Raw genomic sequence first — 23982 nt, forward strand, 5'->3', positions numbered from 1 at the left:
GTGTCATGGGGATTTAAGTGAATTCAGAATTAGACCATCTTGTAGCATTTTGTTAATTGTTCCATACTCAAGCCAATGTTCTACTAAAGGTAACAATTCAAAGTTAAAAAATTGAAATCGATGACCTAGATCAAGAAAAGAGTCACAACTACTGTAATTGAAGTTAATACTTTTTAAGTTTAATCATTGTTAGTAATTGGCAAAGATTCAGTTGTTGTCGTTTTTTTCTGTATTTCATTTTTTTTTATTGTTTGTATAGTTTGCTTAAAAGAGGGTGGCGCCCGTAACATGTTTAAACCTGCCGCATCTATATGTGTCTGTCCCATGCCAGGAGCCTGTAGTTCAGTGTTTATATTTTTTTTTGCTATATATCATTTTTTTTTTTAGTTTATTTTGTTGTACATAAATCAAGCCGTTAGTTATCTCACTTAAATTATTTTACATTTGTCAATACGCGGTCTCTTGTAGTTTGCTATGCGGTATGGCTTTTGGTCGTTGTTGAAGACTGTACGGTAACCTATAGTTAATATCTTCAACGTCATTTAGTCTCTGTTGGAGATTTGTCTCATTGGCAATCATACCACATCTTCTGTCCCATACCAGGAGCCTGTAGTTCAGTGTTTTATAATTGTTTTTGCTGTATATCATATTTTTTGTGTTTATTTTTTTGTACCTAAATCAAGCCGTTAGTTATATCACTTGAATTATTTTACATTTGTCATTACGCGGTCTCTTATAGTTTGCTATGCGGAATGGCTTTTGCTCGATGTTGAAGACCGTACGGTAACCTATAGTTAATATCTTCAACGTCATTTAGTCTCTGTTGGAGATTTGTCTCATTGGCAATCATACCACATCTTCTTATTATGAGTAGGTATTTATTGAAACATTTCCCTTAAGAATATTAAACGGTGCCATAAGGAGGAATTATTAATGAAAGTACCAGTGACTTCATATTTTGTGTTTGATACTTTACTGTCCAGACGTATTGTGGTGTAAATTAAAACAGAATGGAGACAAATTATGTTTACTCTTGGATCATTATAATAAATCTGTTAAATTTAGATAATGGACGTGAAATGTAATGGGATGACACGAAATCAATTTACAATCGTTTATTATCTTAAAGCAAGCTTTTAACCTGAATTGCTTTGATTTATATTTTAACACTCAAATGGATTTCCGTCCCTGGTTATTACTTTTATTTATTATGGCGCTAAATCACTGCTGTGATATATTTCTTTTTCGTGCATTACGGAACAAACACAAAGGAAGAGTATTGGAACATTTTAATATAACAAAACATATTGATACAGCACTAATCAGAACATAATTAATAAGTATTGCCAAAGGGACGATTAGTATATCTAGTAATGACGTTAGCTATGAAAGCATAGAAAAGGAAGATATTACATTATGAATTGAAAACTTAGAGACGAGTGATCGAAAAATGATTCGAACAAAAAGCTCTATGGTCGGATTGTTGTCTCTTTGACACATTCCCCATTTCCACTCTCAATTTTGTTATTGTTTATAGCAATGTACTAGCGGAACAATTGAAAGATTTATATGAGAACAAATTATAGCAAATTGGAGTAAGTATTTGAGGTATTCGGCAAAAGAAAATCATGTATAATAATCCTTATGCATGTAGAAAAACCAATACAATTTACTTTTTAAAATGGTAGTAAGTAAGAATTTACTATGTTAACATGGGTTGCGATCGAAATCTACATATTCATCACTCATTTCTTTAGTCACGTTAACTTATAAGCACTATTTTGTGTACCGGTGAAATTTGTTTAACTGCACCACATGTTATGTCTAACCGAGTCAGGCTAGCTGGACCATGTATTGCTCGAAGTGGATTTAATTGAATATGTAAGTATTTCACGCTCGAATCACATACTGTTGAGAGACTTGTACATAAAAGAACAAATATCTTTTTCATTGTTTGAATGTACTTTCGACATTATCATAGACGGGAAAGTTCGAAGAAAAACTGTCTTATACTATAAAAACTTGAAATATTCAGTATCGTTGTTCCCACTGTGTATAACACTCTGCTCAGCTCTTCATAAAGCTGCATGTGGAATGGGTGATCATAAAAAAATCTTCAAAGATTCGATTGAGATAAATTTAGTGAAGAGACTTATTTTGAATGCATGACATTGAAAAAAGTCATTAGGGCGAAACACATTCCTTGAGCTAATATTTTACCGGATTTGTTTTCAAGTTTTCAAAAGTAGGTTAAACACTTCGATACTGTGATATTTTATGGATTCGTATGGTCGGTGATATATGTATAGCATCGGTAACATTATATATCAGACGACTATTCGAGTATTAAGATCTACTACCGCAACACCATGTGAGTAGTTGAGACAGGGACACATAGTATCTGTCAATCAATTTGTAATTTTGACGGTATTACTTATGTATGTCGATTTCAATCGTTCTTCGTAACTACTCTGAAACTGATTAAGCAGTTAATGCGTAGGAACACATCCCTTTTAATGAAGTTTTTATAGTGGGAACATGCACGAGCGCAAAGCATTTACTGAGATATGTAAATGCCATACGATTAGGAAAAGGGCATATATCTGCTGAGAAATGGGAAGTTGACAATTGGAATTTTAAAGTCATCATCTTTGTCATTGATTCTAATTTGAAGTCGTCCATCTTTGTCAATGACGATGAAAATATCAAGATATGAAGCAGACCTCATACTTTGAGTTGTAGCACTCATTAAAATGTTGATTAGAGAGTGAGAAAAAAAATAGGAGTCAAAATAATCTTCAGCTTTATTATTCAGTACAAAATGTTTTTAGGAGGCTGTCTTTTGATAAAATGTTAATACAAATCTATTTTCAGGAACATGGTAGCTAAAGTAAGTTTGATGTTTCCCCAGAACTGCCTTACGGCTCTCATATATAGATATAAGAAGATGTGGTATGAGTGCATATGAGACAACTCTCCATCCAAGCCACAATTGGTAAAAGTAAACCATTATAGGTCAGAGTACGGCCTTCAACACGGAGTCTTGGCTCACACCAAGCTATAAAGGGCATGTACACAATTTATTTTATGATTGAGTAGGCACATTACTGTAAGTTCCATATCTGACACTCCACAAAATGTCGGTTAGAGACAAAGTAGTAAAATAGTAAAATGAATAAACATCACACAAATGAATTAATAAAAGTACAAAGAAAATACACGAGTAATTATCATAAGATGACAACATTATAAAAACGATTTTAACAGCTACAAAAATGTTTTATGGTGCAGATTTTTATGCTTTGTTTGAGTTAAGTATTTCTATTCAACAGACAACAAAATTTAAGAAACGTGAATCCTGATTACATTTTACCCGATGTGATCATATTATTATCCTTATATCTATGTCAACAAAATCTAAAATCTGCAGTTATAAGTTTTTATATGGTTACTCTATAGAATGCGTGTATGCAACTTTATAAAAATAAGATGTGGTATAATTGCCAATGAGACAACTTTCCACAAGAGACCGAATGAAATTTGTTTACTATACTTTATTGCAATATGAAATTGCGTATCAAACTGCAATTTCGCTCTTCAAATCCACTGACATGTCTGAACACACACATAGATTTTAAGTTTTTTTTCTATTTTACAATATTTTCCTCACAGTTTTTTTTTATACTGTTCCGATTTTTTTCTGCAGTCAAATCAGTACTGCTAAGTCACTTTTCGGATTTACTAGATTGTTGGGTTTTTTTTTCAAAAGGGGAGTATCCAATATTTTTTATTGGTGGTTTGGAATTTGCCTGGACGACTGGACATGAATTATCTTCTTTCATAATTAAATCTTTCATGGCAGATTCAGATCACAATGATCGTTTCAGCTCGAAATCAGTTTAATATGAAATCATTTGGTAAAACCTTTCGGAATTTTAAATCCTCAATGCTCTGTAACTCCGTACTTATTTGGCCTATTTTTAACTTTTTTTTTATTCTGAATCACCGATCAGTCGTTTGAAAACGAAATGAGCGTCTGGCGTACAAAATTTTAATCCTGGTTTCTATGCTGAGTTTAGTATGAGACATGTGTTATCTGTGAAAAATGACGAACTCCTTATTATTTTCATGATACTTTGTGGTAATCAAAGGGAAATGAAATGCTTCTAACATGGCAGCCTCAGTAACCAGGGTAATGTCTAAGTGCAAATATTGTAAAAAAAAAATCACTAGTTTTTATTGATTTTTCTACTCAATGAATTTCGTTTTCACACAGAGTTACACAAGGATCTAACTTCCCGTTTCTTTTGCATGATATATACTTATTGGTAAAAATGATACAAAGCTTCGTCATATGTTTACATGTGTTCAATCTAACGTCGCGTTATTATCTAACTGTTGTGTTGATATATGCTATATTTATCTGATCATATGTATTTTGCGTGGAAGGCCCCGACAGATCCTGATATGCAGAAACATTTCCCATGCCAAGTTCATCATACTGTTGGTCAGGGCTAGAAAACAAATATATTTTTTTTAATATTGCACTCATCAGATATGCTAAAAAACTCTGAAACTCTAAATAAGGTCTTTGAAAACTTTTAATTTCTTAACCTACATTCAAGAGATCTTCAAAGTTTTAATGACCAACTTTGTATTAGTAAAAAAATGAATAAGCAAACCAGTTTCCGGTTAATACGTTAAAATGGTTAAAAACAAATCTTATCATAATTCATAACTGTCTTTTAACTTTGTAAATGTGTAACAAAATGAAATATACATTATATTTAAAATTTTATTTCAAATGCGTAATATCACAACAATCTTTATGTTCTCTACGAAATGTGCTAGAAACATTACTGTAAAATACTAATGAATTTGTATAGCATTTTGCCAGGCAAAGGGTAATACATGAAAACTAAACGAATTAAACTCTTTCTAAATGATTTGCAGCTTCAATGTCGTTGATAGCAATCAGAATGCAAAACAACAATGTCTGACGTTTAAGTGTTTAAATCGCACGATTCAACAAAGAGTTCTTTGGAGCTGTAATCGTCAATATGGTAGATTTTTGTATTGCTATTTTATATGTTCATACTTTAACGTTTTGTAGATGGGTTGTTCAACAAACAGTCAAATGTGCATATTTTTGGTCGGCGTTTTCGTATTCGCATTTTATGACTGACGAAAAAGCATATTCGCATTAGACAGCTTTTACCTTCCTCTAAACCCATCAAGACAGCTAACTGAATAAGTTACAGTGTGTTGCTATGTTGATTGCATTATTCGATCTGGACTTGAAATAAAGAATACCCAAGGTACAGTTGGTCTTCTTTCTTTCTGGATTGTCATCTAATTGTTTTAAGTGAAAGTTTTTTTTTAGAAAGCTTTCAATCCAAAGGTAAACCACTTTTTTCTAATGTTGTGTATCGAAAACAAAAATTGATAGTACATGTACCACATGCTTTGCTTTCAAAACTAATTCAAATAGCTGGTGTTTATTGGTAACGTAATTATTCAGTACATTTTGTTGTATTATTCTCAGATTATGCTTCTCTAATGGTAATTTTAGTTGAGACATACATGAAAACAAATTGCATTACGAGAAGTATGGTCTTATAGCTATACAAGGTTATGTGCGTGCTGTGAAGTTATGGAAACTGAGTCTGATTTAGAGAAACAAAAAATGGTATATATTTTCGTTCTATCATTTTTATTATATATACCTTGTATTTCACAGTTTTACCCATGAAAGCCTTCATTACAACCGAACTCACAATTTCCCTCTAATATATCACAGGACAAGTTAAAACACCCCTTACAAAATCCAACACAGTAGACCCTATAATACCTAGATGTACATTTAAAAGAAATAATGGTCATCACGATAATGTTACTAATCTTAGTATATGGGTTTTTCACTAGGTGGAGGTGAAAATGTAAAGACATCATTATCGGCAAGTTGAAACTTCCGTTCCTTTAGGTACGTGCTTAATGAATTTAAGTTTCGTTTGAACTTTCGCTAGACGTTGCTTAAGTTCAGTGTTAGACGGTACATTAGATATTCATTTTATTTGAATGCATAATAATGGTCAAAGATAGAATACTTTGTTTATATCGCTTATATGCTTTCAAGATTTAGAGAAAAGCACAGAGTTAGACTAGCAATTCAAAAAGGAGTATTTAGTTGATGTATTCAAAAACATCAGTCTATGTATATAAGGGAATAAAAAAATAACTAAAGAAACTCTTGCTTCTCGCCTACTCTTGATATTTAAATTACATCAGGGATTAGTGTTTATAGTGACAAACCTTCAGCGCAATTAATATATCCTTTCCATCCTTTAAAGCATCCGCTTTTACATTCTCCTGCCACGTGATGAAGGGTGGCGAGACATAATTTTCCGAACAGCTGCGAAAACATTGACCTCCAAAATAACCAGGATTACAAGCTGTCGATAAAAAGATCATTCTAACTTATATATGTGTAACTTTTTAAAAGTTATGTTCCATTAATGCCAGTGAAATAACAAAATCATGAACAGGTAACGCATTTGTTTATTACTCTATTTGGTATTCACAATAATACAGTTAATTAAATTCAAAACAATAGAATTATATTAGTTGTCATGCGGTTCATACTTTCTAGAATATATTGCGTGTCAACACATTGAAAGCATTAAAGCAAATATATAAATAGTCCGATATCAGATTTTGCATTTCGTCTTGCAAAGTCATTTATAACGTCCATTAAAATGTAAGAATCATAAATATAAAAAGGACTGAGTATTCAATCGTTCTATGTCTCCTCCGCAATAGATATGTAAACCTAATCATCATGCTAGCATAGTGTAGTAACTGTCACTTCTATCTATACCAGATCAATATCAAATATAAATGAATTGGTTGATTATTTTATTTTTTCAATGACATTGCCAAATTATTCAGTACATAATTTATTGATAATTTTCTCTCACTTTAAATTATTCTGGTCATATTTTTAAGTTTTATGATTCAGACGAAATTTTCTCAACTTATCACCCACATTGGTTTATCAGTCGTTAAAATTCATTGTAATTAACAAATGTACTATTAAAAATGTCAAAAATCATCTCGATCGATTGATTGATGTTTAACGCCACTTTCAGCAGTATTGCACTATTTCGTATAATTTTTATTGACGGAGGAAGCAGGGGTGCACAGAGAGAACCACAATCATTCGTACTCACAACCTCAGTGTTAACAGGCTATTGATACAGCTGTTCGACAACTTAGTCCACCCGGCTACCGAAGCCTTCATCTCGATCCATATTGTTTTTTTAAGAATATATAAAAAATTTAAAAGATCCATCATTTGCAATTACAACCTTTTGAATCAATAAGTTATCTTAAATAATTATACTACATTATCCTGTTTTCTACATATCACCAATATAAACAAACATTAATGTACTTCTTTCATCTAATAGTATGTATATATTTTACCTGTGCGCTTTATTTCAAACTTTCATTTTTGTTACATAGTTATGCATTATATATGCAAAATGACTTAATGCACTTACAGAAACAGATTCTAGACATAGTATGGGGGTCGTGGTAAAGGCATATTGCTAATGCTGATACAAATCCTTATAGCTGATTTTGTTCAGATAAGATAGGGTTTTGGTTAAAACCGTTAAAAATATAAGAAAACATTGTTTTATTTGATAGTCTAAAAACTAGAGTTTAATAATTATCTATCATTTTGAAATCGAATGTCACGACTTCCTTTATGTCAACACATATTTATATCATAGGAAAAGAAATAAAGAAGAAGTGTATGTTTTACATAAATAAGTATTGCCAAAGGGTCGTAAACCAAGTAAATATATTAGCTACGGAAACATGGAATATGAAGATATTACTAAGCAGGCATGGGGTAATGCAAATTTGTAATTGTAATGTATGGTAATGCATTACATTTTTCTAAGTAATTGCATGTAATGTGTAATGCAGCAATTTATGCATTACATGTAATTGTAATTTAATGCATTACTTTAGCAAAAAGTTGTGTAATTTCATGCATTACATTGCATTTCTTTTTCACATATTGTTGGAGATTTACCTAAAGCAGAATTTAAGATTTCTTGATTAACTTAGAACATAGAAAATGAATAATACAACACTGTATTTCAGATTAGGTTCATGTTTTCTTATTTTATTTTATTTCATACATTTTCCTGCATAAAAAGATTGATATTTGAAAAGCAAAAGCCATTACTGTTGTCAAAAGATCAAAGAATACCTAATCATGATAAATAAAAGATAGTTGAACATTGTTAAAAAACACTAATTAGTTTGTTTAATTAAGCTGAGCCTCTATGTTTATTATATAATTAGGAAAGAAATTCTCAGTAAATATTTTGATTGAAATTAAAAAAAGACAAAAGTATTTTATAAAATTATTAAAAATTATATTAAAATAATTAAAAATGTAATAGCCGTATTGAATAGACTTGTTACATGTATACTTAAATTCAATACAAGGAACAGTTACTGCATATGCTAGAATCTTTTGTGACTTCATGTTGTTTTTCAAAATGTTCGATTTGTCTATTCACTTAATAATAAATTTACAAATGTAATGTGTAATTCAATGCATTACTTTGCAAAAGTAATTGTAATTTAATGCATTACTTTGATAAATGAATGTAATTGTAATTGTAATATAATGCATGGTTTTGTCAAAGTAATTGTAATATAATGCATTACATTGCAATGTAATTCGCCCCATGCCTGTTACTAAGTGAACTGAAAAATCAGAGACGAGTAATCGAATAATGATTCGAAAAAAAATGGCTTCTTCTCTATAGGAATGTACTAGCGGAACAATTGGAAAATGGAAATATTTAGATGGGAACAAATTATAGCCAATTGTAGTATTTGAAAAGATATTTGGGGAAAAATCATGTATTATAATCCCTATACTATTAGTTACATAGTGTGCTAGTGACCTAATATGATATATATGGGGTCAGTAAATTCCAGCGAAGCTCGAATCCCCATATGGAATTTACTGACCCCATATATATTGTTTTAGGTCACTAGCACACTATGTAACGAATTTATCTTACCGACTATCTTAACATGTGGTATTTAGACTAGTGGCCTATTAAAGTGATCAAGTCTTAAATACCGTTAGTATCAAGAACCTACTTCCATTGGTTTATACAAAAACAAATGCCAACAATAACACACTCGTTTGCTTTAAATGTGTTTTATGAATTTATTTCAATCGTTCATCATCAATTTCTACGTCTGTTGAAACCTTTCAGATTTTTCCTCAACACCGTGTTGTTTTTATAAAGGGACGTTACACCACTACTAACCGTGTAATGAAATAAGCCCCTCCTACTAACCTAATATGGAATATACACCGTCTCCACGCGGTTGCTTTTAACCAATCATATTCCTAGAAATGTATAGGAGGTAAGATAAATGTAAATGTACATGTAGAAAAAACAATGCTTGGGTTTTTTAAATAGTAGTTAATCAGAATGTACTATGTTAAAATGAGTTGCGCTCGAAATCTCATACTCACCACTCATTTCTTTAGTCATGTTTACTTATCAGCACTTTTTTGTGTACTGGTCAAATTATAAAGTGCATCACTTGTTGTGCCTAAACCAAGTCAGGCTAGTTGGACCATATATTGCACAAAGTTGATTTAACTGAATGTGTAAGTAGTTCACGCCTGAAGCCCATATGCTGTTGACAGACTTGTTTGTAGAAGAAAAGATATATTTTTCATTGTTTGAATCTATGTATGACATAGATTAGATGCACATTCTAAACCAAGTAATTTAAACCATCTATTAAATAACAAATTGAGTAAATTTAAATGTACGCAATATTATAATATCATGATACTGATCGCGTTCGATTTTGTATTTTACGTTTTTACGATTCAGTCGTTATTCAGGACGTAAAATCGAAGGCAGAGCAATGTATTTTTTTAATATTTTACTTGATGTTTTTGCAATACAATTCTCTTTTATTTATAACCGTTACTACAATCACTGAATATTTTTCGAAAGCAATGCGCATTTTAAAATGATGTTTTATCAATAGGTGCTGCTAACATTAGTTTATGCGAGGAGAGTTGTAATACTTCAGGCGTGCCACGTAAAAAAATGAATATATATGTAATTATAGCCAGCTTTGAGGCATGATCATGTGTGGTTGTCATCAATAAAATTGAACATGGATACAAACGTAGCTTACGCTATCGGATATGGTGCTATTTTCCAATCACACTAATTATATTGGGGTTAATCCGATTATCTGGGTGAGTTCACACTTACAATTAATAAAAGAAGCTCTTCTTTTGGTTGTTCTATATAGGGCAGTCGTTTACAACTCGATAGTGCAATAAAGAATTTGTAAATGTCATAAAAAAACATTTAATGAAAGAATCTCTTCCTTATTTGCTTGCATTTAAAGGAAAGGTCACTGTTTTAGAATTCTGGTCTGTTTTTCAACTCTTATAATCAGTCAGTGGAATGGATGGTCAAAACAACACATTCAAAGAATCAATTGAGATTTATTTATTGAAGAGATTTGTTTTGCATGCATGAAATTCAAAATATCTTTACGGACCAAACACATTCCTTGAACTAATATTTTACCTGATTTGTTTTCAAGTTTTCAAATTGAAAGGGTTTCACAGAAGGCCATTTTTATGGTGATTGATTCTACAGTAGTGGACACCGAATAACGAGAAGTTGGGTAAATACTTCAAGACTGTCGTTGGCCGCTGTTGGTTCTCATTCTACGATAAAATGTATGGTGATGTTGCAATACTATTTCAATCTTTTTTTGAAAACTATTACCAGGTCATAGTATAGTATATTACTCACTGGAAATGCTCAAGTTTTTATTGCATCTGCTTTTAACGATTGAAATTTACCAATATAAGTTCTTATTAGGTTGCATTATCTTACAATTTCGTTATCAATCTTCATTTAGATTTGTGCTTAATTCTTTTAACTAAAAACTAATATGTTGTATGTAGTAAAGCATTTATCTTTAAGTTCTGATGTAATGCGCCCTTTTACTCTTTCCGTTCTTCATAATATTACCAGGACATAACCATAAACATGTATCTATATCTTTTAATCAACATGCAATTGTTTTGATAAATATTTTAATTACATTGCATGCTTTCTTTCGTATTAGAGACTTACTGTTTGAGACAAATATCATGATCATAATTTGATTTACTGGGGAAAATGACAGTTAATAAGAAATGGTAAAGGACACTCATTTTTAATCTACAAAATATCAAAAATTAAGCAATAATTTGCATAAACAGCATGCCAAGTTAGCCAGTCTAAGCAAAGCCGAATGTTACTTTTGTCCTGTCTACAAAATGGAGGGGAAAAGCAGCAGATTCAAAATCTTATAAATTTCACAGTTTTCGTATGGCCGTTGATACAACAGCTCACATTTTTAGTTTTCCCGATTCAAACATTCCATAAAGTAAACATCATTATCACTATTTTTATGTTATTATATTCACCAAACAACAAAGCAGTATTAAATAATTTATCTTGACATACGTTTCAATCGACTCCAGTTTGAATGACTATTGAGAATCGTAATTTCTTTCTTCTCAAAAGTTTTATTGTTTTTTTTTCATTGTATAACCTGAAAGGAAAACTACCATTTTGTCTTAACTTTCATTTTCCTTAATGCTACCAATCATCTTTTATTTTTACGAAAATTGTTTTCCTTAAAGCTCTGTAAAAAAATCGGTTCATATTTGTGTAACTGTATATAAATACCATGTTAATGCTAAGAAATGGTTAGTTGACATTTGGAATCAAAATCTTCATGATTTTCATACGTTTTAGTTTGAAGTCATCCATCTTGAGTCAAAATCGATGAAAACATCAAGCTATAATGCAGACCTCCTACATCCGGTAGTATCCTTTATCTCAAATTCAGGTAGATATATTATATGTAAGCATTCATTAAAATATTGGTTACTGACTGACAGATGTTCATCAGCTTTATTAGCTTGTTATTTGGCAGAACACAATGGTGTTTGGGATTCTCTTTTGATAAAATATTTATACACAATTTTTCGGCAATATGGTATCTAAATTTGTTTTGATTTTTCTTCAGAACAGACTTACGACACTCTTGTACACAATTTATTTCAATTTTGTATGGGCATTAAGTTCCATATCTGACCCAAAAATGTAGGCTAGAACAAAATAGTTAAACAGTAAAATAAATATACATTTATAAAAATAAATGAATGAAAGTAATAAAAAAATACAGGGTTAGTGAATACATGATTAACAATATCATGATATATTATCATTATAAAAACGAATATGACAGCTTCAAATATATTATGGTCCATATGTCAATGCTTTGTTTTAAGTTCATCTTTCTATTCAGCAAACAACAAAATATACGAAACGTGAATCTTAAGTATATTTTATCATATTATTTGTCAACAAATCTAAAATCTACAATTTTAAGTGTTTATATTGTTACTTAATAAATGCGTACATGTAACTTTGTTTACAAAACTTTATTGCAATATACAAAAAAGTGTTGTTTTTTTTAAAGATTTCCCTATATTTTCCTACCAGTTAATTCGATACTGTTCGGATATTTTTCTGTAGTAACATCAGCACTGCTCAGTCAATTTTCATATTTATCTGTTTTTCAAATAGGGTGAACCGGTCTTAATTTATCAAAAGTGAGTAACGGAATGGCACTGAATTTATTTCCAATTGGTGATTTGGAATATTGACTGAAAGACTGGAGATGAATTCTTTTTAATTAAATGTCTATGGAAGATATATGACAATGATGGTTTCAGCTGGAAATCATTTTAATATGAGACAGATGTTACTTGTGGTATTTTCGTAATAATCTTTGGTTATCTGAAATACAAATTTGCGGGAAATGGGATTATTTACAACATAGCAGCCTCTGCAAACAGTGCAAATATATTTCCACTTTTCATTGATTTTTCTATTGTTATTAAAGCTTCATCATCTACTCATTTTAGAATCAGCGGCATAGGCAAATGAACAAGGATCTAAATACTCGTTTCTTTTGCATGAATACATATGATTTATAGCTATTGATGTAAAAATGATACAGGACTTCTTAAATTAAAAGTGTTTTGAGTGCAAATGTTAACATGTGTTCAATCTAATGACGCGTTACTATCTAGGTGTTGTATTGATATATGCTGTATGTATCTGATCATATGTATTTTGGGTAGAAGGCCCTGACAGATCTTGATATGCAGATACATTTTCCATGCCAAGTTCATCATACTGTTGGTCAGGGCTGGAAAACAAATATATTTTTTTTAATAATGCATATATCAAATATGTTTTAAAACGGTGAGACTCATAATTCGGTCTTTGAAATCTTTTTTTTAACCTACATTCAAGAGATCTTCCAAGTTTCAATGACCAACTTTGTACTAGTAAAAAGGGAACAAGCAGACCAGTTTCCGATTAATAAGTTAAAATTGTTAAATACAAATCTTATTATAATTCGTTACTGTCTTTTAACATTGAAAATGTGTGACAACATCAAATATATATTATATTTCAAATTTTATTTCAAATGCGTAACAATCTTTATGTTCTAGACGTTTGTTAAGGAATGGATTATTCCGATTCATTGCTTTGATTTTTGTTTGGAAAAACAAACTGCTAAAAAATCGAAATTCATTACAACTACAAAATAAACGATATAACAATATAATTACCGACAGTAATGAATAAAACATTTCAGGCAATGAAATATATAAAGAATAACATTCAAAAATATAAGCTGTTTGTAGATAGAAATAAGAAGATGTGGTTTGAGTGCCAATGAGACAACTCTTTATTCAAGTCACAATGTGTAAAAAATAAACAAGTATAGGTCAAAGTACGGCCTTCAACACGGGGCCTCGGCTCACACCGAACAGCAAGCTCCAAAATGACTAGTGTAAAACAATATAAACAGGAAAACCAACGGTCTAATCTGTGCATATATGACGTCTTTTAAAATTTATATGTACTTAATGAATCAGTAATTCTTTTGATCTGTTTATGGTATTTATCTATCAACGTCCGCCACTATCAAAATCAAATCAGTAAGATGTCTATAACTGCATTAAAGTTGCATTTAGTCGTATAAGTCTGCTCTTGAGTACCGAAATCGGTTGGCGTACACATAAATGTCATTTTAACATAGTTTTCTCTACAAATATATAATTTACATTTAAAATACATAATACATACAGCATACATACCACTGGCTTTTCTCTGTTGCATTCCATTTGCCTTAATAAAATAATTAGAGTATGAATATTTCAATGCAGTATTGTACTGTGCAATACCATAATACAGTATATTTGATAGTATAGTTACCAAAAAAAATACACTATTTCGATTCAATTGGCGAAATCGTTAACATTAAGCTCTTTGAAGATTTTTTTTCCTGTACGGTTTTAATCTTAACTTCGCTAATGACATTCATAATACAATTCAAGCAGAATTTACTGCTTTGAAATCCATAAAAACAATCATTTGTATCGATGCTTTTTCCCTAATATTTTCATTATAAAAAATTATAAAATACTATAACAGGTGTAACAGATTAAGTTTTGCTTTTCTTAAATTAGTTATCAAGCTTCAAAAGAAATATATGTGATACAATCATCATAGTAATTAACTTATTTTTACATGTCATGGCTTAGAAGTGAGGACGGTTTATTGTCGTTTATCATTGTTCATGAATTTACATTAACATGAATTTGACATGCTAACGTATAATTTAAACATTACCGAAGAATATATTTATTCTAATATCTGTCTTGTTTTTTTTTGTATTTGTTATGTTCTCACCTGTCATTATCGACACTATTTCCTTTCTCTTAAAGATAATCACTGCCAAAATAAAGCCAAACAGAACACCTCCGGTAAAGCTTCCAATTAGCTCAGGAACTGAATAACCTTTAACATAAGAATCTTTTTCGGTTGCTGTAATTTCTAAAATAAAAAATATATGGATATCATAGTAAAGTGTAACCATTATATTACAGAAATATAGAAATAAGATACCATGAAGATGATTACACGTTGTTGGACACTTTAAAAAATATTTATCATCGTCAGAAAATATGCAATATGTTATTTCCAAAATTCTATGAAGGTACACATAAATTTAGTCCTTCGCCTTGAGCGTGTGTATTAAAACATTTGCTAATTATTTGTCCTATTTTATACCTGCATTGAAACTTAAGTTTTGAACTGTATAAACAATTCCAGTGCAGGATCTCAATGTATGTTTAAGTCCATATATCGTGATTGCACATGTCCAAGAAAACAATTCATATATACAACGTATGGATACGTTATGTTTGGTGATCTTTATATTGTCAACAACAATTCTATACGAAATGTGCTAGAAACATAGTTGTAAAATACTAATGAATTTATAGAGTATTATGCCAGACAATGGGCAAAACATGAAAACTAAACGAATACATTGACAAAATATTTGCAGCTGTAAAGTCGTTGATAGCAATCAAAATTCAATACTACAATGGCTAACGTATATGTGGTTAAAACAAATGATCCAACAAAGATTTCTTTGGAACTAAAATCGTCAAGATGCTTGATTATTTTTTATTGCCAATATATCTTTTCATGCTTTAACGTTTTGTAGAAGTTCAGCAGACAGTCAAATGTGCATATTTTTGGTCGATGTTTTCGTATTCGCATTTTTTGACTGACAAAATTGCATATTCGCATGAGGCAGCCTTTATCTTCCAACTACCAATCAGGACTTCTAACTGAATAAGCAACAGTCTGTTGCTATGTTGATTGCATTATTCGATCTAGACTTGAAATAAAGAATTCAAGTGAATTTCAGTTAGCCTTGTTTTGTAGAAAACTTAACCACTTTTTGTTCTATTGTGTATAAAAACAATATTTAGTAGTACATGTACCACATTCTTTGCTTTAAAAAATGATTCAAAAAAACTCACAACCTCAGTGTTAACAGGCTAGTGATACAGTAGTTCGACAATTTAGACCATCCGGCTACTGAAGCCCTCATCTCGATCGATATTGTTTTATAAGAATTTATAAAAAAGCAAAAGATCCATTATTTGCAGTTACAACCTTTTGAATCAATTAGTTATACTAAATTATCATGTTCTCCAAATATCACCACTATAAGCAAACATTAATAGAGGAATAAACCGTTTACCTTGTTCACATTTATTGCCGGTCCAACCATCTAAACATCCTAATGAACAATTTCCCGTTACTAAATCACAATGGCCAACACAGTTTGTCGAACAGAGAAATTCACAGTTGTCTCCATATTTTCCGAAAGGGCATCCTGAAACGAAATTTAAATGAAAACATATTCGGCTTTGACATGATTTTTAAAAACTTATTTAAGTATTCAAAATTGAGGTTCCAACTCCCTCAGGAAGAGTAGACCTTATCTACATTTGGCTATAGTTTTATTAACTTTTAGTCATCATATAGCTTGCTACTTAATTAAACATCCCTGGCTTTCAAATGCGTAGGTCTGATAGTTTCTGATAAATGTAAATTCAAAAGAGCACTTCGAACGTTGAAAATATATAACATGTTATTTTGGTCTTCATTATTTTTATTTATAAGTTTGTTAGTATTTTTTCAATGTATTGGTATCGTTTGGAAAATAGTGTTATTCATTATACTATATGGAACATCTAGAGTGATGATGGTATTGTCCATTCTGTTTGATTTAGTTTTTCAATCTTAAATGTCTCATGCATTTGGCTTATAAAACCTTTGGTGTATAACTTATCTGCTGAACCACATGTATTTCAGAAAATAGGTAGAGCCAAATTGTCGGGCAGACTTCCATCGGTATCAGACGTTCATATCGTTTTATTAAAATGCTAAAATTAGTAAAATGAATATCGACCTGAATGAACAGAATTTTGCTGCATTTGTCAATTTTGAATGTATGCAGTGTTCAATGATTGGCAAAACATGGTTTTATCGCAAACTTCTATATATGTCGCATATACATCCAATTTATTTTTGATGACATGGTCGGTCTTTGTAGTTTTTACTATAAAGTTTTTGATATATTTTTTTTCTAATTTGTTAAACGTTCGAGTTGCAGTTTGTCCTCTTTTCTTTTAGAAATAAAAAACATAGCAACATTTCTGACTATCGTCGGAATATTAAAAATGACTTTATAACTTTTGAGAAAAAGAAATTCGAAAAACATCGTTGCATTTACAGCTTAAAATGAGTATAACCTACCACCGATTTCTATTTCGCACAGCTCTATTTTGGAAATACCATTTACGGGGGATGGTACATAAGTAATATATCTGCAAACAAAATAAACTTCAATATCTTCATTCAAGTGCTCTCCATTGAATATTACTGTTTCACCAGTTATGTAATCGGAAGTATTGGAACAATAGACTCTAAAGGTACCGATGTCGGCCGTTGAATCTACAAACAAGACACACGAGAACATGTAAAATCAGTTGCTTAAGTACGCTTTTTCGCAAATTTGAAATTTCTAGATTTTCATGAAAACTATGCTAAATAATATAAATTATAACAACATGCATATTTTTACAACGTTTGAACAATTTTGGATACTATAGGTTTGTTTAATAACAAAATTCTTTAATCATGCTGTAGAGTCTTAAATTAAGAAAAAATTATCAAAAATAGGACATTTTAAATGTCAAAGCATTATTATATTTATTTTCAATGATTCATTAAGAAATGATCGTCTCTAGAAAAGAACAATATGTCTATTGTAACTTCATGAATAACTGTGTAGTGCTATGTCAACTCTAGGGAGACATGTTTTTTTTCTACATTTAAAAATAACTGAAAAAGTTTTAAAATTGTTTAAGTTGTTTGTTTGTAAATGCATCAGAACTGACTCTACTTACTAGTATTCAGATAGTTTTGAGAGCTATTGCTTAACATTATCAAATGATATTCCAATTAATCCAAAATTCTACTTTTTTCACAATTGTTTAACTGATCAGTAGATATTTGGGTAGAGTGATATGATCAAACATATAAATTGCATCAGTTTAGTAATAATTTTGAATAATTAGTATCGCTCAATCTGACAACACAAATTTAAGAGTAACAATGTTGTGAACGTATCAGTGTTATTTCAAATATTATAATTTACAAACATACAGGAAATGGTAGCCTGACCAACTCTTTTTTACAGTTGTTGTGCTACCTTAAGTAGCCATATTGAAATCTAGTCTTTCACCAAAAGTCAAATAACACAAATGCTTTTGAATTTATTTATCTTTTATCTGTATAGTATACCACAAGACAGGGGCAAAATCCCTGTAACCTTTGAGCTGGTAGACGATTACACCGAGAAGAGAAAAAACAACTTTACTTGGCAATCATACCACATCTTCTTTTTTATATTTACTAGATGATTACATTACACTTATCATTATTTTTGTATTGCCATATATGACACGGAATTTGTATTAGATCGTTCGTTTCATAACAGTCTATGTCAACTGCAGTGTGTATTTAGAGAAAAAAACTTCTGTCCATTATTTCGTGTATTTTTTTCATTTTAATTTTTTATCAAGATGGTTGGGTTTCTTTATGCAGTCAATTACATCTATAAGCTTACCTCGTAAAGCAATATACATCATGGTTATGACACATAAAAAGCCAGTATCAATCTGCAGATAGAAGTAAGATGAAATTAAGCTAATGCAGGAAGTCGTGTTACCATCAATTGATAGACTTGCAGGAAGACTTTCCTCAGATGATCCATGTCTTGCTGTTACATTTAAAGCCAAATTGTCTTGAAATAAAATGAAATATCTTTGGTTTCAATTTTGCCTAATATTAGAAATGGAAAATCAATATAAACGTGGCTTTCATTGGCATTACACCGCAACTCTCAAATAAAAAAAGATGGTAACTTATACAGATAAAAGAGAGACGAAACATACCAAAGGGACATTCAATCTCATAAGTCGAAAATAAACTGACAACGCCATGGCTAAAAAAAGACAAAAAATAAAAAGGCAAACAACAGTACACAAAACACAACATAGAAAACTAAAAACTGAGCAACACGATCTTTTAAAAAACTGGGGGTGATCTCAGGTGGTCCGGAATGGTAACTGTCGTGAATATGGTCCAAGAGACGTCAGAACGATATGTTATGTAATTGTTTCCCGTACCTTTGCGCACACTATTGTAATGTAACGTAACGCTATTGTTACGTATCTAAGCATCTTAGAATCATAAATCATCTCAACTAGCAAGACGTTATTTTCTTTCACATGTCTATCAAAGTTAATAACCCTCAAGATACCGTGACGAAAACGAATAGAGATGAGTTTGAAACTCAAAACAGTCCGAGCAGCACATCGACTAGTAGTAATAAAGCTACTGAAAAAAGGAGAGACCCGGCAGAAGAACCACAACAAAATCCATGATGGGGCTTATCAAAAGCAAAGCAAAAGACATTGTCCGATCTCAATGAGAAGATTAAGAAAATTATTGTAGAAGAAGAAGACCTCGACGAAAAAATTTAGAAGTTGACAGATAAAAGTTGGACATACAGATTGGAATCACGAAAATTGAGAAGTGCATCGAAGAAGTAAGTCTGTCAAAAAATCAATCCGCATTAAACTCTAAAGCACCAGATTTCATATACAATAACCCCAGCATGCAAGAACATTCAAATCCGATAAATTGGAACTCAGAACAAACAAGCGTAAGCCAGTTAGACATGCACACCTTTATGTCGTCAAATCAATACAACAAATTGCCTAAACTCAACGTGCCCACTTTTGGCGGAAATCTACTAGAATGGTCAGCCTGTTAGGATTCATATAAATCTGCCGTACATGAAAATCCTTCATTGAGCGACGTACAAAGATTTAACTATCTGAAATTGTAACTTTACGGAGAAGCAAATTAAAAGTACAAATAATAACAAAGTAATACAAGACCTACATTGGATTATCTCATCGAAACCGTTAAAACAGGTTTGTAAAAAATCGTGTTAGTGGAATGAAAGATATAACTGAAACTCACGAATGGAAATATGTACCTACAGAAATGAACCCAGCTGACCTACAAACACGTGGAATAACTGAATCTGAATTTGAGGATTCGACATTATGGATCAATGGACCCCAGTGGATAACGGACGAGCGTAAATGGCACACGTGGACAGGCCATGTTGAAATAAACACTCAGCTATCCAATATCACAGGAACAGAGACACACAGAATTGACGATAAAAACTCATGTGATCCGCAGCAAATATCAATAATCATAGATTTGTCCAGGTATTTTGATTTGCATAAACTTTCAACTGTGACTGGGTACGTCTTGAAATTCGTAAATAACTGTCAGAAAAAACGACCATATCGACTTAGGAGTTCACGAGGTGACAGGAAGCTCAAGACAATTCTATAAAAAGAGGAAATTGCATTAGCTATGAATTTATAGATCAAAGATACACAAGACAGGTTCGTGAAAGAGCTAGAACATATTTCATTGATTACGAAAATTAAATCACTACCGCTTGTACAACAGTTATGTTTATATCTGGGTGAAAATGGAATCATACGATGTAAAGGCAGAGTACAAAATTCATCTCTAGAAGAAAACACGAAGTTTCCTATTTTATTACCTAAGGACCACAAACTTACAGATTTTGTTATTATGGACGCACATCTGAGCAATCTACATGCAGGAGTCGGCCAGACAATAACACAGATAAGACAATCATACTGGATAACGGCAATTCGACAATGTGTGAACAGTGTCTTACGTTAATGCGTACAATGCCAAAAAATAATTGGTAAACCGTATAACAGACCGGAACCTCCCCCACTACCAAAGGATCGAGTAAAAGACACCATACAGTATTGTACAATTGGGCTAGATTTTGCCGTACCTCTACACATCAAGGATACATCAACACAACCGCGGAAGGTATACATATGTTTATTCACATGTGCATGTATACGAGCTAAACATTTGGAACTTGAACCTGATTTGTCATTAGACACTTTTATCTTTGCATTTAGACGTTTTATCAGTCGAAAAGGAACACCACAAACTATTTATTCCGATAACGCACATACATTTGTAGCCGCATCAAATGAACTGCAAAGTCAGTTGAATTTACACATCAACTGGAAATTCATTCCGAAAGGAGTGCCGTGGTATGGTGGAAACGTCTAACTGGCTTAACGAAAATGACATTAAAGAGAGCTTTTGGTAAATCACTCGTCAGCAAACAATCTTTGACAACAATACCCACGGAAATTGAAACCATAATAAACAATCGCCCACTTACATATATTTCTTCAGACATAGGAGATCCCGAACCATTGACGCTATCTCATCTTTTACACGGAAGGGTTATTTCGACGACAGAGACGCACAACCACATACACATAGCGAATATTCAAGAACTTGACACAACCACAGCAAAAAAACTATTTGAGAGAAAAGGACTTTTATTAGACCACTTCTCAAAACGTTGGTCTAACGAATATCTTACCGGATTACGTGAATATCATCGAGCCTCAGGAAAACATAATGGACAAGTAAACATCGGTAATGTAGTTCAACTAGAAAGTGAATCACCACGACTTTTATGGAGATTGGGAACAATAGAAGATGTCATTAAAGGAGGGAATGGACTTATACGTGCAGCAAAAGTACGGACTTCTAGAGGACTAGTTACCACACGACCAATTGTGAAGTAATATCCATTAGAACTATAATAACTGTTAAATGATTTTTGTGAAGGGCAGTTAACGTTATGTGAAATTTTACAAAAATCATTCAATGTGATATATTTAAATATCTTTAATAGATTTGATTATTTATCATTTTAAAATAATTTAATTTCTTTTGCATTTTGAGGCCCCCAGAATGTTGTGAATATGGGCCAAGAAACTTTAGAACGTTATGTTATGTAATTGTTTCCAGTACTTTCGCGCACACTATTGTAATGTAATGTAACACTATTGTTACGTATCTACGAATCTTAAAATCATAAAGCATCTCAACTAGCAAGACGTTATTTTCTTTCACAAGTCTATCAAAGTTAATAACCCTCAAGATAGTAACCATGTCAGTACAAACCCAGTGATAAGTCTAATTCAGTTGGTCACATTCAGGGAAAAAGGGACGGGAAATGCTATTATGTTACTGCATAGTTCCTTATAAAGTGTATAGAGTTGAAAAACTTGTGTCTAATCCGTATTTATATTTTGAACAATAAAATATTTTTAAACTATCAAGAATTGCACAGATTTCCATTACGCCAAATCTAATGTTTGATCGAAGGAATGCGAAGACTAGTAGCATCAGAGGTTACAATCGATATTGAATATAACAATGGTTATTGAAACCACTGACATATATTGTCCAGAAAAAAATAATAGTGCTTTGAAACTTATCTTATTAGATGTATCCAAAGTTAAACATTGTGAATTCTAAGTACCAATGACAGCCTGTTTGACAAAAGTTTAAATTAATTAAAATCATAATATTGTTTAACCTTTTTATTTTATTATAGCCGGGCCATAAATAGTAATATTTGTTTATACATTTTGTTTGTTTGAAAAATCTGAGTGGTGCGATACCCTTACAATTTTTTTGTGTTGATTTCGGCTAAACAATGATAGTCACTTCAGTTATATTGTGTCGTAATTTTTTTAACGGATATTGAAGCTATATCATAAAAGTAGTTGCTACATGTACTAACTGAAAACAAATTTTGTTTAAGATGCTGTCAAACGTATGTAATGGATCTTTAGTACCTTTGTATGTGGGTCAGTTTCAGTTTGTCTTCGGTATATCTTAAATCTACTGTTCAAGATATATCTTTTTACCTTGAAGTTGAGGGTTGACAAAAACCGTGATTTAGTGTTACGTTGCAATAAATACACCACGTCACTAGAAATTGGGAGAGTTTGGGTATTAAAGAAGTAGGCAGAAAAATTTTGTTTTTATTTCAACTTCAATTTCTACAGATATACCTAAGTTATAGGTTAAACGTTTGTGCAATGTTTTTTATGTATGCTGCATTCATGTGTCATGCTTACTAGTATAAAACTAAAACAGCTTACAGCTTTTATTAGTTTTAAACTGATAAGTTGGCACCTGATATATTCATATTTCGACAGATATGATACAACCTTGGTTAATCTGTAGAAATGGTTGCCATAAGGGAAAATTCTTCCTTGTTTATTTTTATTGTCTAGACCGTCATCATGATTACCAAATTCCAAGTAGCGATGATACCAACCGATTAGCAAAAATAAAAGATTAACTAACCAAACTCAATTTTATGAATAAAACATATATATTACAAATTATAAAGTCGGTTAAGATTTTTAATATATTGTGTTTATTTCAAGAGAGAGTATATTAAAGTACATACAATGCGTGCAATATCTTCCAACTCTTCCATTCAAGCAACCCTCGGTACAAACATTTGTATTTGTATCACATTTTCCGTGAAAACATCTTTATGAATCACAGCCCCAAACACAAGAACCGTTTGATGGAAAACAGTCTTGGTTAATACATTCAATCGGACAGGACTTCATACAACTTGACCCCCAATATCCTCTCCAGCATCCTAAAATTCAAAGAATTTAATCAGATTTCTTATGTTTTCATAAAGGTTTCACAAGGTTTCTGACTTAGAACAGGTACCTTAATATATGATGGCATAAAACTGGGTTTATCAGTTCGCAACCCTCATCTTTTTAATCATGATCACAGGACTCAACAAAAAATAAATATTTGAATACTTCAGAAAGGTTCGCTTACTGATCAACCGTGCATGAATTCTTCGGCTTTTTTTTACTTGCTAATGTGCGTTTTTCGACTGGTATCG

General features: G+C 31.4%; 1 protein-coding gene across 2 annotated transcripts; it reads right to left on the bottom strand.

Annotated features, from left to right (window-relative positions):
- Nucleotides 1-4354: 4354 nt before the first annotated feature.
- LOC127717537 (uncharacterized) lies at nt 4355-15104 on the bottom strand. Of its 2 annotated transcripts, none has more exons than XM_052223226.1 (3): nt 14916-15104; nt 14321-14351; nt 4355-4514 (listed from the first exon to the last, which is right to left on the bottom strand). In XM_052223226.1, exons 1-3 carry the CDS (start codon nt 15100-15102, stop codon nt 4388-4390), a joined length of 345 nt encoding a protein of 114 aa, XP_052079186.1. In that variant the 5' UTR covers nt 15103-15104; the 3' UTR covers nt 4355-4387. The 2 variants fall into 2 exon arrangements, with proteins under 2 accessions (XP_052079186.1, XP_052079176.1); XM_052223216.1 differs by lacking the exon at nt 4355-4514 and adding an exon at nt 12265-13359.
- Between the last annotated feature and the right edge of the window lie 8878 nt (nt 15105-23982).

The sequence above is a fragment of the Mytilus californianus genome, unplaced genomic scaffold, assembly GCF_021869535.1.
Source record: "Mytilus californianus isolate M0D057914Y unplaced genomic scaffold, xbMytCali1.0.p SCAF_1, whole genome shotgun sequence".
In the NCBI taxonomy this organism is placed as follows: Eukaryota; Metazoa; Mollusca; class Bivalvia; order Mytilida; family Mytilidae; genus Mytilus; species Mytilus californianus.